Source organism: Harpegnathos saltator, unplaced genomic scaffold (genome assembly GCF_003227715.2).
Source record: "Harpegnathos saltator strain DR-91 unplaced genomic scaffold, Hsal_v8.6 scaffold514, whole genome shotgun sequence".
Taxonomy (NCBI): Eukaryota; Metazoa; Arthropoda; class Insecta; order Hymenoptera; family Formicidae; genus Harpegnathos; species Harpegnathos saltator.
In genome coordinates this window covers 496,177-514,843 of record NW_020230332.1, presented here as the reverse complement: position 1 = coordinate 514,843, position 18,667 = coordinate 496,177, and the positions used below count along the sequence as shown (strand labels likewise).

General features: G+C 51.1%; 2 protein-coding genes across 4 annotated transcripts; both read left to right on the top strand.

Annotated features, from left to right (window-relative positions):
• The first annotated feature begins 643 nt into the window (after positions 1-643).
• Positions 644-2,963, top strand: LOC109503661 (glutenin, high molecular weight subunit PW212). Its single transcript, XM_019840482.2, has 2 exons — positions 644-970; positions 1,783-2,963. Exons 1-2 carry the CDS (start codon positions 968-970, stop codon positions 2,506-2,508), a joined length of 729 nt encoding a protein of 242 aa, XP_019696041.2. The 5' UTR covers positions 644-967; the 3' UTR covers positions 2,509-2,963.
• A 565-nt stretch (positions 2,964-3,528) lies between these two features.
• LOC105181142 (ataxin-7-like protein 1) lies at positions 3,529-18,403 on the top strand. 3 transcript variants are annotated; one of them, XM_011137724.2, is made up of 6 exons: positions 3,529-4,992; positions 6,013-6,069; positions 6,197-6,301; positions 6,650-7,395; positions 8,880-8,930; positions 9,035-18,403. In XM_011137724.2, the coding sequence occupies exons 1-6, from the start codon at positions 4,908-4,910 to the stop codon at positions 9,833-9,835; spliced, it is 1,845 nt and encodes a 614-aa protein (XP_011136026.1). In that variant the 5' UTR covers positions 3,529-4,907; the 3' UTR covers positions 9,836-18,403. The 3 variants fall into 3 exon arrangements, with proteins under 3 accessions (XP_011136026.1, XP_025158589.1, XP_011136027.1); XM_025302804.1 differs by lacking the exon at positions 8,880-8,930; XM_011137725.3 differs by lacking the exon at positions 3,529-4,992 and having other exon boundaries at positions 6,052-6,120.
• The last annotated feature ends 264 nt before the right edge of the window (positions 18,404-18,667 follow it).

The following is an 18,667-nucleotide window of genomic DNA, read 5'->3' as shown; positions in this document are numbered from 1 at the left end:
CTGTAAAGAAATATCTTGTTTGATGATGGTTTGTTCGTATAACGCAATACTTTTGTCACAGCAATCAAAGCAAGCTTTAACTATATGAATTTTGTTAAAAATACTATAATTTTTTCTTAATATATATAAAATCTAAATTCTAGTGCACAGAAAGACAAAATAGTATCCACTGGACATTATTTTAGTTTATGTAAAATAATCTTTTCATTATTATGTAATTTTTATGGATAAAATTACTAAAACGCTTAATTTTTACGTATGAAGTCTAAGAAGAAAATTATCTGGTCCAGGGAACAAAGCAGAAAAATATATTTAGTTGATACAACTGAATATTTTCTTATATAAAACAAGATATTTGGTTGCCATTTGAAAAATGCCTCAACTAAACAGTTTTGTTAGAGATACTAAATTTCTTTGCCTAGCGCAGATTCGTTCGCAAGTCTTGCGGGGCTTGTTTGCGCACAAGGGCGAGCCGAGATCGAAAGACCCGATGACGACGTAAGGTTTATCATCGGCAAGGCAAACAGAGAGAGAGAAAGAGGGAGAGACAGAAAGAGAGAGAGAGAGAGAGAGAGAGAGAGAGAGAGAGCGGATTTATCTGGCCACACGCGAAACTCGGGCGGGCGCGCAATCGCGACGAATGAGACTCTCTTATCCGGAGATGCGCGCGGGTCGCTTCTCGAGTACCCGCGTCTCGCGAGATATCGCGAATTCCGCGGCGGGGGAACTTGCGGCCAAGTTTCCCACAGTCCCATGACTCGTCCGTGACGCGCGCCTGGCGGTGGGGATCGCGGTGTGGGACGGCGATTTATATAGGAGAAGAAACGCTTGGTCGCAGCAGCACTTGAGACTCGAACGGTGAAAACGTCGCACGGCGCGCACCTCTCTCGCATCTCGCCAGTGAAATTCGTCGTGTCTCTCCAGCGAGCTCGTCGTAACACACACTTCGATACACTTCTCGACAATCATGGTGAGTAGAGCTCTCCTTCGACGCATCTCTCTGGTTCTCTCATCACAGACATCCTTATCCGCGATCGACGAACGGGGAGTTTTTGCAATATCGTCTCTCAGATACGGTAAACGTAAAGTTCGCGTGAACGTCATTCGCTCGAGAATAACGTCGCGATGTACGCGACCGATAGCATTCACGACCAACGTTTACCGTATCTGAGAGACGGTATTGCAAAAACTCTCTGGTATCGTCTCTCAGATACGGCAAAGGTTGAGCGTGAACGTTATTCGCTCAGAAATAACGTCGCGATGCACGCGACCAATAGGGAGTTTTTGCAATACCGTCTCTCAGATACCGTAAACATTGATCGTGAATGCTATCGGTCGCGTACATTGCGATGTTGTTTCTGAGCGAATAACGTTCACGATCGACGTTTACCGTATCTGAGAGACGGTATTGCAAAAACTCTCTATTAGCATCCATTATTTACGTTTACCGTAAATCTGAGAGACGATATTGCAAAAACTCCCCAACGTCTTTAACGGGTAACTCCTTGACGAGTCGCGGTTCATCTTGGATTGATTTTTAACAGCTGCTTTATACTTATTATTAATAGATGGTTGACCTTTCCAATTGAGACGCTGTTAGCTACAAACGTAACGAGACTCGATCGTCCTTCACGAAATGTGACGACGATATCCTGACGTGTGTATACGATCGCGTTTTCCAAACAGTTCAAGACCGCTCGACGGAAATGCGAGAATCTCACGACTCCTCAAGGTCCGTATTGTTGCTCGCTCCTTTGACATCGCGATTACTTTTCATTCCAGTTCAAGTACACCGTACTCTTCTCCGCCGTGCTTTGCCTGGTGAACTCGCAACGACCGTGGCATGCCGGCAGCAGCAACCGGTTACCGATGGTTCTTCCGCAATACATTGACGAGCGATTGGCAGTAGAACAAGCGGCTCAATCAGGTCAAGCTGTCCAAGCAGGTCAAGAGATCCAACCAGGCCAGTCTAACGTAGGAGTTCAACCAACAGCGTCCCAGCCAATTCCAACAATCCAATCCAACATAGGAGTCCAACCAGTACAAACATACCAACCGAGCCTGACGGCTGACACGTACCAACCAGGACAAACGGTCCAAGGATATCATCCAGGACAAACGGTCCAAGGATATCATCCAGGACAAACGGTCCAAGGATATCATCCAGGACAAACGGTCCAAGCAGCACAAGGACCCCAAGGGTCTCAGGGAGCAACAGGCTTCAGTAGTCCTGATGTCGGCTTGTCGAATCGGATCGACGGGAGCAGCGGCAGCAACGTCATCACGGCATTCCCGACGACGACGTCCACCACGATAAACCCGGCTGACCTACCGGTGGACGCTCACGGTGACGTCGACCTGGTGAACAGGATCAAGACCTGGCCGAGGGAGAAGCAGCCCTTCTGGTACATCAACTGGCAGGCTATTCAGGCGCATCGCGGTGACGTAAGCGCCAATGCCCAAGTGGCGCAGGTGCAACCAAATCCGAGATCGTTCTTCGCGGGCTAAGACTGTGGACTGTTTGCGAATCGGCCACTGACAAGACTGTAAATTTAAGCATTTCTCCTTTAACAATAGGATAAGATGCGTGCGCGCATGCGCGCGCGCGCGCGCGCGTCGTTACTCGTCGCCGCTCGCAAAAGCGGTTTATTCCTAGTCAAGAGTCGGCTTCTCAGGCCGGGATGACGTTCGGGGCGTTCTTTTTCTCTCTTTCTCTCTCGAAGAGTCGTCATTCAGGATTATAATATCGATCCCCGGGTCCCTTGGCGATAATAAGCCAAGCACTCGGACGCGATCGAAGCGAAAGTCATCAAACGGACGGTCTTACGTGGCAGCGCGATAACCACCGTGCCTTCGTAACGGGAGAGTCTCGCCGAGATTTTTATACGAGAAAAAAACCGAAAATTATACACAAGATTATACACATGATGCTATTGATGGAATAAATATCGATGTAAGACTAATTATCGTAAGGAAACTTTAATCAGATCCACCGTTCTGCGCACCGTCGTGAATCGTCGGGTCGTAGCGATGATGAGGCTTCATGTTTACATTCAACAGTCCGCTTCATCATTCATGTCGATGATTAAAATTCACCAGCTCGGTCGCCTTCCTTAGCGCGAGCCTTCTTCTGACGAGAGATGATGCGCGTATCATCGATATACAGGGTGTCTAAAAAATACCGGACCCCCCGGATAACTTTGCAGGGTCAAATTTTCATGAAAATCTTTGAATACAAATGTTGGAGGGAATCGAGTAACGGACTCGATGGTGGCCTTGAATTTGATTTTGGCCACGACGTTCAAGGTCATTTGGAGGTCAACTTGAAAAATTTTAATGGGAACCCCAATTTTTTTATTACACTGTTTTTTTTTTTTTCTACCAATTAATTTGAACAACTTTTGTCTGAAACATTTTTTTATTTGTCTAATATTTTTTGAAATATTTGAGGAGAACTTGATGACTTTTTCAATATTCAACTTGCGATACCTCGCGAACTATTTGTCGGAAGAAAAAGTGGTACTAGACTTTCTTGCTTTATTTAATCTCAAGAATATATTGTTACAACTTTTGGAAATTACGACTTTTGGAAATTTCGAAATCATCAAATTGACAAAAATCACGGCACTACTGTAACGATATATTCTTCAGACTAAATAAAGCAAGAAAGTCTCGTACCACTTTCTCTTCCGACAAATAGTTAGCCAGATATCGTAAGTATTGAATACATATTGAAAAAGTTATCAAGCTTTCCTCAAATATCTCAAAAAATATTAGGCAAATAAAAAAATGTTTTAGACAAAAGTTGTTCAAATTAATTGGTAGCAAAAAGCAGTGTAATAAAAAATAGGGCTTCCCATTTAAATTTTTCAAGTTGACCTCCAAATGACCTGGGACGTCATGGCCAAGGTCAAATTCAAGGTCATCATCAAGTCCGTTACTCGATTTCCTGCAACCTTTGTGCTTAAAGTTTTTCACGAAAATTTGATCCTGCAAAGTTATCCCGGGGGGTCCGGTATTTCTGAGACAGCCTGTATATCGAGCGTCGTTCCCCATCGAAAAGAAACAATCACTCAGCAGCAGCAGCAGAGCCTCGCAGCGCGGATCAGCTCGGTGGAGGCTGCCGCATGTCCGACACGCTGCACAGCCAACACGCGAATGTCCCACGCGCATCATTTTGCGCAACTGTCCGGCGATTGGCCGCGTGCGCTGCGCACGTTGTCCGTGGCGGCGGCAGCCGCTGACGTCAGTCACCGGTGGCCAATACCGGCGCGCAGATCTGCAGTGTTCGCCGTGCGCGCGTGCAGGACGCGGCGGTGCGTCCGTGTGTATGTATGTGTGTGTGTGTGTGCGTGCGTGCACTGGTGGCAGAGAGAAGCCACGCGGAAACGACGACGGGACGGCGACTCGATCGCGCGAGAACGTCGTGGTGAAACGGCGGCTTGTTGACCCGAACGCGCGACAAGATGCCAGACGAGACCCACGTCTGAGAAGACGCGTCTCTCTCTCTCTCTCTCTTTCTCTCTCTCCCTCGCAACAACGACGACGGTGACGACGACGACGACGACGACGGCGACGACGACGGCGACGACGACGACAACGACGACGACGACGACGACGCGTGCTCGGTTCAACGGAGGACGCACGGTGAGGGAGGAATCGAGCGAGCGAGCGAGCGAGGAGGAGAGGCGACAAATGCGTCTGGCCGTGGCGCGGTACGCACACGCGGTGAGAGCGAAGGAAAGAGGGAGAGAGAGAGCGAGAGCGAGAGCGAGAGCGTGGTAGCGCGTCGAGTCGCACCTGACAGTCCAAGCAGTCCGCCGGCGGTCCCCGAAAAAACACTCTCGCCACGCTATATACACGCGAGACAGCGCCGTGTTTCACTGAGAACGCGAGCGCCACTGGCAATGTCGGGAAGTGACAGCCCAACATTCTTTCACGGCCAGCCGTGGTCCAGCTGGATCGAAAGAATCGGACGGGACAAGCCGCTGAGTAAGTGCGCTCAATCTGCCCATCGCGACGCCACCCCGCACGTCCGCCGCCGCCGCCTTGGCCGCGACCGCGACGGCGACGGGCGTCGGAGGGCGCCGTGTACCTAACCTCACTTCGACGCTCCTTTGTCCGGCCGACGAACGGCAGCGCGACACGCGGGCGGGGGCGCGCGAGCGCGCGCAGGGGGGGGGCGGTGATGTCGAAGGGGTGTCGTTGTGTGTGGTGGTGAATGATGATGTATCTGCGAGCACGAGGGGAGCGATGAGAGCGATGGTAGCGGCGATGGCGATGACGATGGCGGTGACGACGACGACGACGACGACGACGACGACGGCGGCGGCGGCGACGGCCTGTCTGCGCCGTTATCCGCCTCAGCGAATTTTCGGGAATGATTTTCAGGACTGATAATTATGTAATTTCGCGAGCGTACATTTTGATGTTGACAGACACAGAGGGTCGCGGAATCATGTCGGCGGCTGTCAACATCATATATTACGCACTCGCGTATACAAGTGACTCGTCGTGAGCGGGTCGCCTTTTAGACTCACATCGCGTTCTTTTCACGAGAGACAGTCTGTCGCCTGTCCGTTTCCTTCTCTCGAGCCGAATGAGTTTCTGTAACGGCGCTCGTGACTATGCATGTATACAAGAGATATGTAAAGGAAATAAAGCTCAGTTCCATCCATCAAGTTGTGTCCTTTATTTCACATTTCTGCTTGAGAGTCGGGCTCACCTAGTTCAGGGAAGGGATTTCAAATGGATAGTCTAAGATAGAACATGATTCAAGTAGAGAGTGGGGTTTTGAGAGATTACTTGTCCAGTTTAAATCTGCTCTTGGGAGTTCAATGCTGCTTGACTATGTCAATGAATACAATGTATCAATAGAGAGTGTTATGTCATATTGTGGTCACACAATGTGCACCACGGTGTGTGTGTGTAAAATGTACTGTCTTTCCTAAGACATTCGTTTTACTATTCCTAGTCTGTATCGCTACTGCAGAAATATATTGCATGTTGCAGGTGATGAAGAGACAGATGCCCAACCGTCAAGCTCAGTCACACGTCTGTCCGTAGAAGGTACTTGCTAGCCCATATCAATATCAGTAGCATCTTAAAGTGATAATACATGTAAACAGTCTTACTACTTGTTATTTCCACTCTCTAAAACTTGCCATAATGCTAATCCAATTGAACGCTTTTCCAGATATTGACCTATATGGCTTCTGTCCAGAGAGAGATTTGTTCTACGGAGTGGTATGTGAGATTTGCAATGCCATAGTGAAGCCACAAGCCCTCATTCAACATATGGGTATGTATCTGTGCTTCACCAGCCTAGGCATACTCACTTGTGCATCTACATATTCTCTTGCTGCGATGCATAATCTAGTCTTTCGCACAGTGTTGCATCATTCATAATCAGAAATGTAGATGTAAGAATAACTAGAGAGCTCAGTACTAGTACAGTAAAATATCTCCTAGATTAAGACATATGGAGGAAATTCGATATACAACTTTACAAACATGATAATCAGTATCAGTAACTTCCAGATGTGTTCTATTGACGTTATACTTTAGAAATCTTCAAACGTCAGTATGACGTTATACACGCATTTCCAGGTGATCAGACTAAACACACGCACCTTGTATTTTACCACAGAAAGTCGTCATCCTTCCGGCACGGCGAATTTCCCACCACCCCCGACCCCGACCGTGAAACCGACCGTGAAAATCCCCTACTGCAAGGTGTCGAAGCTGAAGAAAAGCCAAACACCGGCTCCCACGATCCCCGTAGCCGACGTGAGCACGAAGCTGAACCACACGGCCGTCAAGCGCAACGTCGAGCAGGCGAGCCTTTCCGCTGGTAGCGGTTCGTTGCCGATCTCCTCGTCGCCCCGGTCGCCCCTCGAGTCGATCACGGTCCAAACGACGACCCCTTCCAACGTTACCGGCTCTTCCGTCGGCACGCCCAGTCCTAGTAAAAGCCCGGTCGTCGCCAGCAGCGGCCAGCCTCGGCGGAAGAGGCTTAAAGCGGACCGTTCGTTGCTCAAAGACCGAGAGTACGACCCCGACCGGCACTGCGGCGTCTGGAACGAGGAGACCGGCAAGCCATGCACGAGGTCGCTCACATGCAAGGCACACACTGTCTCGCTCCGCCGGACAGTCGTCGGTCGCAGCAAGACCTTCGACAAGCTCCTCGCGGAGCACCGCGCCGCGAAGGAGCAGCCGACTGGCAGTGGTCGCGCGGCGACCAAAATGACGGTCTCCGGCACCGTCACTGTCTCCTCTGTCGCCGCGTCCAGCTTGAATCCCCATGCTCCCAATACTCCAGTATCCGCTGTCGAGCCGGAAGCGCCAAGCTCACCACCCGTTTTATCGCTGCCAGACTCGTACCCACTGCCAAAGGTAAAGACACAGTATCTATGTTTCTTCTCTTTCTCTCTCCCCCTCCCTCCCTCTCTCTCTCTCTCTCTCTCTCTCTCTCTCTCTCTCTCTCTCTCTCTCTCTCTCTCTCTCTCTCTCTCTTTCTCTCTGTCTATCTGTCTATATCTCTGTTTCTTCGTAATTGTTTTGGCCCAATTTTGTTCAATTCTTTCTCTCTCTCTCTCTCTCTGTCTCTCTCTCTCTCTCTCTCTTTCTATATATCTCATCCCTTTACACACACGTCGTTTTCGATGACAATTGGTATCTGTAGTGTCTCCACGGTGTGAATTCTCTTCATTTGCCGTACTATTGTTAAGATCAGTTTCCAAGTCGATCAATCGAGCGGAGGAATTGATCTGATCTGCGCGAGCAATCCTTGCTTATGAGGCAACAAGGATTGCTGGCGCAGCGACGAAATGAAAGTTTTGGCTTGACCGTGTGTGGTCCGAGGCGGAGAAGTAGCTTCGTTCGAGGAAGTAACTTCGGAGTGAGGACGACTCAGACAAGATTGACAACTGTCGTATGTTTGGCAGTGGCAAACGTAAAGTGCCGGCAGTCGCGATTTCCTCACTCTCCGCCGAAGTGATAGTAGACCTGTCGATTAGTTTGAGACAATGTGCATGATATTGCTCCTCTACTCTTATTTTGTACTGTGCTTTGAAACTTTCATTTCTTGCGTATTGTCACGGCATCGGGCTGATTGAGAGGCTGGGTTGTGCGAAGAAGAAGGTGATGTAGAAATGTCGTTTGCTGTAGTCGTAATGATTCTTGATAACTCTGAGAGACTCCTACGGATCAATCAACCGTGACGCTAAGGAATATTCGCGCTTTCGGGCAGAGCAGTTCATGTGGTTCTCCGATATCTCTGATATCGAGCGATAACGCGAGAGAGAGAGAGAGAGAGAGAGAGAGAGAGAGAGAGAGAGAGAGAGAGAGAGAGAGAGAGAGAGAGAGTCTCGCGGGTATCTCTACGTGTGCCTTCGATATAAAACCAGATACCAAACTCAATAGCCCGTACCGATATATCGATATCTCATTGTGTCTGGTTGTCATTACTTTGAAATTGGCGAGTTTCGATTTTCACCTCTTCACGGATTATTCTCGATGCTCGCGCGACGATCAAGTCTCACCTCATGAGGGTAGAATCGGTTGATTGTTGCGTTCTTTTACGATGAGCCACGCGTCTTAGAAGACATAAATTTCAGAGAGCATTTCTCGCCCCGAGAAACAAGAGCGTGGCTTGAAATACGTGGTTTTCTCTCGTCAACGTCAACTGAAACGTCGTCGGGCGTTTTTAAACGACGACGAGAAACACCATGTAGTCGATATAATAAAGACACAAAAGAAAGAATTATAACGATTGTCGCCGAGAAATATGTGGTTCGATCCGGGTGAGCCGGTGAAGTTAGCGCGCTAGCAGAAAGAGGGTGTCGGTTGATACTTGTTTTCTGTTTTTGTTATTGCAGGCTGTTGATTTGCTTTATCGGTGTCTGGCCCCGCATGGTTCCACTAAATCTGTAAGGCATGGTTTCTTTTGGGCACTTAAACGCCATCTTTTTTCCCGGCTACGAGGGAGTACCACGATACTTATCGCGAGTGCGCCAATGCTTCTCTTTTTTAGACCAAACTCGAAGAGGACTTCGCCAATGCCGAGGAGCTACAGAGCCTGGAGTCCAGCCTGGTCAACTCGTCCGCAGCAGCGGTAGCCGCCGTTGCCGTGGCCAGCAACACGTCGCAGCAGCAGCCGAGTTCGATGATGGCACCGATATCCGTGATGTTGCCGTCGCTGTCGCCGTTACCCGGTAACAGCGAGGAGTCACCGGTTGCCACCCTGATACCGAGCACCACGACGGCCGCGATGCCGGTCGTACCAGCGCCACTGCCAGCCACCTGCGTGCAACCGCCAGCCGTGGTCGCCACGGTGCTCGAGGGCGAGACTCCGATGGACATCGACACCGAGACCATCTCCGCCACCATGTACTCCCCGGTCTACGCCAAGGAGACCAAGTCGCAGCTGGTGATGCAGGCGATGTCGCGGCCCAACAGCCACTCGCAGTCACCTGTACAGTCGGCCAGGAGCTATCAAATGCAGGCGTCATTGTCGAGCCTAAACCTGTTCGAGCCGGTGGAGCAGCTGGAGCAGCAGCACGCCAGTCAGATCAACGGCAAGCGGCTGAATCACGCGAGCCCGGTGATCATGTCGTCGCGGCAACAGAAGAGGCACAAGTCGCACGACTACCAGTCCTCGCAGGACTTCACCACCACAACGACGTCGATCCAGGTCGAGGCCACGACCACCTCGTCGCCATATTCGCACTTTGGTGACATCTCATGGTCGAACTGTCATCCGGAGCCGCTGGCTGTCAGCCGATGGCTCCGTATCTCGTCCAGCCGTAAGCAGTACAACTTCAATATTCACTGACACAAGACCCCACCCACCCCGGGCTGAGGACTGTGCGCCGTAGGCGCTCGTCTGCTACTACTACTACTGATGATACTACTACTACTATTACTACTACTACTACTACTACTACTACTACCTCCTTTCTTCCTGGAGACACTCTTCGCCGCCGCTTACGTCATCGTCGTCATCCTCTTCTTCATCATTATCTTCATCGTCATCGTTGTTATCCTAGTCGTCGCCGTCGCCGCCGTCTTCATCATCATCATCGTCATCATCATCAACATCCGTATTATCGCGTCCGCAGCTCGAGGAGGGAAAGTTCTTGTGTTCATCGTTGCAACGAGACCGACGAGACTTGGCGTACACGCTTCAGCTACACGAGGCGACGTCGTTCGCGGATCCCTTGGCCGAAACACGGAAGCCGAACTCATTCGTTCGCGGAGTATTCTCCTCGCGGTATCACCTTCGATGGACAGCCGCTGTCGCGCGGTGTAGTATCGCGTAGCATGAAGCTTCAGCCTCAGATCACAAGCACGTCGATCGCTGTGGCGCGTCGAGAGACAGGAGCTAGGGGATCCTCGAGCGACAGCTCATGACGGTCGCGTGTCTGGCCGTGTACCTGAACCTCAAGGAACTCCACAAAGAAAAGGAACGGCTCGATGTGTAGCTCGCTCCGATGTATATCCTATACCCGTTTACTCGCTTTGTAACGTAAGGTTAAGGAAAAGAGATTAAGACAGCGAGAGAGTGACAGAGAGAGAGAGAGAGAGAGAGAATGTGTGTGTGTGTGTGTGTGTATATATTTCGGTAGCCGCATGAATGAGGTGAAGTCCGTGATAACGAGTAGACAAATTTCCGCGCACGGTAACGTCGTGACGCCGCGGAACATTCCTTTCGGGCCTCTTCGCAGCGACGTGCGTCACGACCGTTCGACCACGGGAGTCGCGAGTCCTCAGTGCGTGAATTCTAGGTGCTCTTCGGCATGTAGAAAAGATTGCGTTTTCGCACTGGGGAAATTCCGGTCTCGTGCGATATTTGAGCGATTTCAGAAAGTCTCTCGCCGTTAGCCGATACTTAACCGACCAGTGATTCGATTTGTGATTTTTAATAAATTCCAGTAATCTGAAGCGGAATTATCTCACAAAGTCGTGTGTGAGTGCATCGTCATGAGCAATCTTGATGCAATCTTGTAATTATGATGGATCTTCCTTTTTCCTTTTTGTTTTTGTTTTTTTTTTTTTTTTTTTTTTTTAAGATTTTACTTTTCACCAAAACTTTTACGCATCAAGCCACAACGAGGGATACCCCGGAGGTCCGGGAGATCCCTCTGAGATATCTAAATTTTTGCAAAATCGCCCGGAAAAGAAGGAAACACCTTAAATTATTAGCAGCGCGTGTCGCTCAGTTTCGCGCGGAGACTTTATCGAACGTAGGAGGAAGAGAAGCGGCTACGATTTTGGTCGGTCCGATCCGCAGGCGCTTCTCGACTGACCGTTCGTAAGAAATCCAGCACGCAGGAATTATTCTCGCGGCACAGCGTGCCGCCGTGCGCGGCGCATTTTCTATCGGATCTGTGTGTGTGCGTATAAATCTTGTAAATAGACCGCAGATCGCACTTGTCTCATATTGTACATAGAGCGTTTAACTGAGCATCGCTCGTGCTCAGCGTCCGCCGTTGGCAACGCGCGGTTTCTTCTCGCGAGGGAGAGCGAAGTAGCGAGGAAAGAAGAAAGAGAGGCCCGCCGTTCGGCGGCTGTTTCCCCTGCGAAAGGAAGCGCGGACGTCGTGTAGACAGGACGAGAGAGCGAGCCTCGATTGTATATACGACATATACATACATATACATGTACATATATATTTTTTATCGATCACGATCTCTTACCCCTTTAACGTATACATATATATACATGTGTGTGTGTGTACTCTCCGAACACGAAGCGCCGTTATATATATATATATATATATTTAACGTTGTATCCGCTTCTCTCTCCTTTTCTTTGTTCAACTCATCGGTTCTCTTTCGTCGTAGGGCCATGCTAGAAAATCGTAAATTAGCCGGAGCGACTGATTCGAGCGGGCTTGGTCTTGGTCTCCGTGCGCTGTACCTCCCGTGACGAGGCGGCGAGACCAGCTGTGCGATTATACATACGCGGTACAGAGAGAGAGAGAGAGAGAGACCGAATTTTTTCGCGAGCGAATTGCGTTTTCGCCGGCGTGCGAGGTCGAAGGGGTTGGTCGGTGGACGAGCGGCCATCGCGCCCTTAGGAACAATCGAGCGCGACGCTATCGCGGCTGCTAACTTGTTTCTCTGAAAACGCCCGCGCGTATATTTACGTCGCATACAAATGTCGCGAACAAATGGGCTGCCGCGAGAACGCGGCGGACCCGGCCGCTCGTCGTCTGCCCGCCCGCTTGCCCCTTCGACGACGGCGGCGAGTGGTCGCACTCGCCTCCGTTTTGCGGATACGCGAATTTATCGATGCGGGTAGTCCGCGCGCCGGCCTACGCGGCATCGATCGATCGTCGCGCTAATCCAAGCGCTGAGGATGATCAGGCTGATGATTGTACAACTTCTTCCTCAGAGCGGGCTTAGCGGCGAGTGTCGCGTGCGACTCACGATGCGACTTTGCGAGCGCCGGAGGTGTGCGGATGGGACCTTGTCACTCGTCCCTCCCGAGGAAACTTCGAGAAAGGTCGCGCGATCGCCGCGGGACCCACGGCCGTACTTGTCGCGAGCAGAGACGACTTTTGCCAGTCGGTCGAACGTTAAAGAAACAAATCGGCTGAAAAAGTTCTCTCGTGAGATCGCCGTGCGATCTCTTCTTTCTCCATCATCAAACATCCGTCGATCGATCTCCACGCATGGTCGCCAGGCACACCGCCGCGTAGGCCCGCGCGCGGACCCGAACAAGACAGATTAGTGAGTTACACACGGCTGATTCGCCCGAGACAGTTATTTATTTTTCTACGCGCTCTCGTTGATTTCTACATCTCGCGCGCACTGCAGTTTCCACGACGGCTGAACGACGGCGAGCGGACGAGCCGAAGCAGGCGCACGCGCGCATACGCAAACTTCTTATCATAGATTGTGATATTTAACTGATAATTATCTAGTAGGGTGTAACGATGTGTACATGTGTCTAGATGTGTTTCGCCGGCAGGAACGTAGCGGCGTGACTGTATCCTCCTTTTTTCTCTCTTCTTTTTCTTTCCCCCTGAGTCAACGTCTCCAGGTCGCGCGTTGCACTCGCCTTGCCCCCAGGAGGAAGAAGAAAGGAAAAGAAAAGAATCGCCACCCTCTCGCGCCGGAGGTGAAGGGGGAGGGGGGGGGGGAGACGATCCGTTTCTCCGAGTCGTGCTCACGTCGTTGACGAGGCGGGCGACGGAGCGACGACGCGTTGTTCTCGTACGAAACGAAGCGACGCTCCTCGTGTCGTCGCGGTGTCGTGCCGCCGCTGATCCTCCCTCGACTTACCTGAAACCGTGATAACCTGTACATAAATCGTGTAAGAGCAATCTGCGAGCCGCGCGGCCGCGGGTAGGAATTAGCGCGTTAGTCGTAAGAGTGCCCGCGCGCGCTCGCCTGTCGGACGAGCGAGAGGCGGAGGAGGGGAACCGCGCGACGGAAACCGCGCGCTGAAATTGCGACACGAACTTGACGAGCTCGTGTCCACGAGCGCCTCCACGATCGCGAATGCCTCGCGGACGACGGCGAGTTCAGTGCTAAATGTAGTCCCTGAGCTCGATACGACAATCGTACGCGCGCGACGACTGATGACGAGGGAGAGGGGGGAGGGGAGCGTGCCACCGTCGTCGGCACGTTTTAACGCTGGACTCGGCTTCGCGACTTTTGTTTACTCGCGCGATGTCAACGCGATGCGAGGAGACTCGGCTGCCGGCTGCAAGCCGCGGACGAGCACGCGATGCAGCGAAACGCTAAAAACGCGCGCAAGATTGATTTTCTTTTTTTTTTTTTTTTTTTTTTCCATATTTTTCTCCTCATTTTTGCCCACTCGCACGCGTCCTTTTTCCTTCCCCTTTCGTTCTCGGAGAATCCACGTGGATGATGTCTCCAAACGGCTTGAACCCTCTTTCCGCTTTCCCACGCGACTCAGAGCGCAGTACTGATGGCTCAACGGCGGGACTTGTTTCTGCGAAATTATCGGAAATCAAGACTTGTCGTTCAACATCAGCTGCATCTCGTGAAAAATGTTCGGGCCGTTTTGAAGGTCAGTGTACGCGCGCGCCACCATTAATATTTATTGCCGAGCGCGCGTTTTTCAACGCCGGCTGCACTTCGAGCGACACCATCAAACGAGCGCGGTCGAGCCGAAAGCGGCGGCTTCTACTGGACTCCTCCTCCTCCTCCTCGTTCTCCTCCTCCTCGTAGTCCCGCGAGCCCTACCTGAGCGATCCAGCAGGAGGGAGCAAGAACGCGTGTACGATTCACGACGACCGAGCGCGTTCGCAGCAATAATTGTTGGTTTCCGTGAAAACGCGCGTCCGCGAGCACTCGTTCCGCGAAAGACTTCCGGCACGCACACCCCGCCCCCCCTTCCCCTCCGCAATCGCCGGTGGCTGTCGTAGAGAACGAGACAATTCCCTTGTGCTTCTTATTGTATACGCCGATTGTAACGATATTTGCGATGTGACATCGCAATCGAATATATCGATGAATGTTAACGGCATGCGATGAGAGGGAGAAGATTCGTCGCGCAGGCAGCCAAGGGCGGTTTCACCTCGCGACGCGAGGGGGTTGAAAGACAAGGACCAGAAGAAGCGCGACGGGAGAGAAGCTTATTGCCGGCGTCTCCGAGCGTGTAATCTTTCCCAAGGGAAAGCCGCGGGAAACTGCGGTGGCGCAGATGCGGCGGTAGAAATTCATTAAGACTGAATCGTATCGATATCGAGGGACGAGGATGGCTGCGATGACGGGCGCCGTGCTCGCCGCCGCCGCGCGTCATCGACCACCCTCGGCGAATCCCTCTCTTGTGCGCGGACTTGTACGCGCAGACTGTTCGCGAGAGCGCGGAAGACGCGAGGAGGCACAGCCGAACTTCCTTTCCACTTTCCGCGGGCTCTGTCCTGGTCTGGCCCTCTTCGACGGCAGTCGAGAGCTGGACGAGGATCGCTGGCGCTGCTTGCCAGGATGTCAACTCTCGCTCAGCCCCTCGAAGAAGCGCGCGCTCAGTCTACGCGCACGAGTCCGTGATCCCTTTTGTACAGATTTTCTTTTTCTTTTTTTTTTGGTCCCCCTTCTCCCACCCCAGCCCCCCCTCTTCCCCGATGATGTTGGTCCGATTTCGATCGGCGTATCGCGATACGTCGTCGTCCCGCGGTATCACGTCGGTATATCGGAATCGCGTCGTCGAGACGACACGACGACGCGACGATCCTGTCTGTCGTGTCCGGCAATGTAACTTCACGCGGAGAGGAGCCCGAGTATGCGTATAGGATCTTGCACTTGGACCTTTTTCACGGATTTACCGCAGAGCAAGATATTTTGTGGCATTTAATTTAAATATATGTTTTATATTTATTTGTATAAAATATTGTGCATCTCTCATTTCTCTCATTTCGTCCGTTAACCTTTCGTCCCACGTTCGTCGACTTGCTCGTTCTTTCTTTTCTCTCTCTCTCTCTCTCTCTCTCTCTCTCTCTCTCTCTCTCTCTCTCTCTTTTGTTCCTCTTGTTTTTCGTCCACTTCGTAAGCGCGAGCGTGTACTATCGGCAGATGAGCGAGCTTGCGTGAGAATCAGGCTGCTGCAAAATCGCGTGTACCGTGCGTACCTTACGTCGCTTACTTCGTCACATATCATCGATTGTAAATAATTACGATCACGGTCTTTCGACCACGTCATGTCGCAATGTCTCGGTGTGTGTCGTAGCGATTATTACTGGATACGATGCGGGGCGCGCACACATACGATTATCGAGAGAGACGCTCGAGAGAATTGTATATCGTGCGTGACTTTGACATGCATAGCTTCGCTGTCTGTCATTAACGTATGGGACTAAGCAACGTCGAAATAATTAGCCGAGGGAATTAGCAAAATTAATGCAGCCGAGAAAAACGTTTACTACTATGTACTTTCCTTAAGAAGAAGAAGAAGAAGAAGAAGAAGAAGAAGAAGAGAAGGAGGAGGAGGAGGAAGAAGAAGAATTACGGCCGGTGGGAGTAAAATTGGTCGGTCGCGCTCGTCGACGTAGCTCCTCCGTGAGAAAGGAGAATTTTCAGCGGAGTTTTACTAGCGTAGCGCCCGCGCGTCCGCATTGTAAACCGCGCTCACGGACATTGTTTCCGAGTGGGCGACGTTCCCACGGCGCTTTCGGGGCGTGCTTGAGCGACCGTGGAATATCAATTTGGAAATCGCGCGGCGAGACGGCGCGCGGCCGCGTTCGACGCTCGCGTCGCTCCCGAGAATTTTGATTTCTTCTCATTCGCACGTCGCGTGCGCGTCGCGGCGAGGCCCGTCTAAATCACAAAGTCGCCTTGGTCGTCGCGAAGCTCCTCGACGACTTGTATCGACTTGCAGTGGCGCTCTGTCGTGTCGTGTCGTGTCATGTCGTACGGAAAGGCTACGGAAAGAGAGAAACGAGGAGAGGAGAAGAGAAACCGAGAGAAAGCTTTTCGTTTTGCATTTAGCGTGTTTGCATCGCGCAACTCCTTGCCCGCTCGTCGTAATCGCCGCCGCCGGGGCGTAATCTCGGCCGCCGCATCGAAAGGACTCGCGCACACAATAAACGGACTCTTTATCGGACTCTCCTCGCCCGAGAGTCGAATCAAATTCCCCGCGTCTCGTCGCGACGAGCGCGTGACAACGTCAGTATTCACCTTTCTCAAGTTTCTAAAGAGAGACAGACGACTGTGTCCTTTTTTGGTAGATACTTATACTTTGTACCGCTCAGGCTGCTCGTCACGCTATCCGTTCACAGACCGACGTCCGTCGTTCCTCCGTGAAATATTCCTCCCGATAGCAAACGATCGTGGAGAGACGTGACGCTGAAGCGATATATACCGTGAATTCTGAAAGAATCGAAGAATGTGTGGTTCGACGGAGGATCGACGGACTTCTGTCCGCCGCCGACGGACAGTGAAGGATCCAGCTTTACACGAAGCAATACGCTCGTCTCTTTCACTCGGAGGATACGCGAGTCCGCAGATCTACGCGTTCTCATTCGCGAGGAGTCGGATTCTACGCGGCACGATCGCACCCCGTTTCCGGAGGTCAGCCGAGGATATCGTTTCGGATGATCTTCCGGATCGGGTGTCGTCTGCGTCCTACGAGCGAGTCCTCGTCCGTGTAAATCGCAGGACCGGCGAGGTCTCTCGATTCTCATCGAGCAGAACGGAGCGAACGCGCACGCGGGAGAGAGAGAGAGAGAGAGAGAGAGAGAGAGAGAGAGAGAGAGAGAGAGAGAGAGAGAATTACGGCGCAGGTATCGTTCGCATAGAACACACACGGGTTTCCGAGAATGCGAGGAGAGGATGAGAGAGAGAGAGAGAGAGAGAGAGAGAGAGAGAGAGAGAGAGAGAGGAGAGACTAGTTTTCGAATATTATATAATTCTAAGAATGGGAATTCCTATTTGCGTACCACGTAAGAAGACTCACGTATCCCATAAAGAAAAACACTTGATTACGCGCGGTCTCGTTCACTATTCGACAAAAGAGAAGAAAAAAAGAGAGAAATGTTTATGTGTAAGATCGTAATGTTAAGGGACAACGAGAGAGAGAGAGAGAGAGAGAGAAAGAGAGACGGATGCGGAAGATTTTTAAGTATTAGGCGGGCGAGTCCTGATATATCTGACCTCTCGATGATCTTCGAAGTAATTCTATATTGCCAAGATAGAGTCGACTGTAACGATCCATAAGCTGTAGAGATAAAACGAGACGCGGAGCCAGATGGCTTCGCGACGGTGATTCTTTGCGTGTCGCACACGCGTGTTAACGCGACCGCTCGGACCGCTGGTCTTACATAAGCGCAAACTAACGGAACATTATCCTTAAGCTGCGTCCCGTCCCGAGGATGTTCGCGTGGGTGTACGATGAGCGTTCCCGCGGCAGGATTCTACGATTCGCGCTCGCACTGATTCAGCCGGGAATCGGTAACTCGAGCAGTATTACGAGACGACTTGTTGTACGAGCGATTTTCACGAGGCTCGCCGTTCGATTAGGAGAGAGAGAGAGAGAGAGAGAGAGAGAGAGAGAGAGAGAGAGAGAGAGAGAGAGAGAGAGAGGCAGAGGGAGAGAGGGAGAGAGTAAGAACGATAGATATATTCTCTGTATGATATATACGATAGAGAGCCATCTAATTCTTGACTACTTTATATTGTGCAAACCAAATGAGAGGAAGAGAAAAGAGCGCGATATCGAGGGGACAAATAGTAGATCGCGTAGATATCGCGACGGTGTGTACTCGACAGAGAGAGAGAGAGAGAGAGAGAGGGAGAGAGGGAGAGAGAGAGAGAGAGAGAGAGAGAGAGGAAAAAAGGAAACCTCCTTTGCGATCATCAGGAATAGTATTGTTACAGTTGATCGTTACATGTGCATAAAAGCTTTGAGAATAAAAACGATCTGAGTCACAGCCCAGCGCGTTCATCATTGCCATCGTCACGAAATCGTCCTCTCCTCGGCGTTTGTGCATTATTCACTCCCTCCCTGCTATATTCGCTGCATTCTTGTCTTAAGACATTACGTGCGTGAGTGATATTGAAAGTATCGCGAGAAGTATACGAGTATAAGCCGAGACAAAATTAGAGTCCCACATTGATCCTGCAGCGCGTTCATCACTGCCATCGTCACTGAAATCGTCCTCTCCTCGGCGTTTGCGCATTATTCACTCCCTCCC

Coding starts and splice junctions, on each gene's coding strand:
- LOC105181142 (XM_011137724.2), top strand. CDS start 4,908: ATGTCGGGAAGTGACAGCCCAACATTCTTTCACGGCCAGCCGTGGTCC. Junction 6,070..6,196: donor CACACGTCTGTCCGTAGAAG/GTACTTGCTAGC, acceptor ACGCTTTTCCAG/ATATTGACCTATATGGCTTC. Junction 8,931..9,034: donor CGCATGGTTCCACTAAATCT/GTAAGGCATGGT, acceptor TCTCTTTTTTAG/ACCAAACTCGAAGAGGACTT.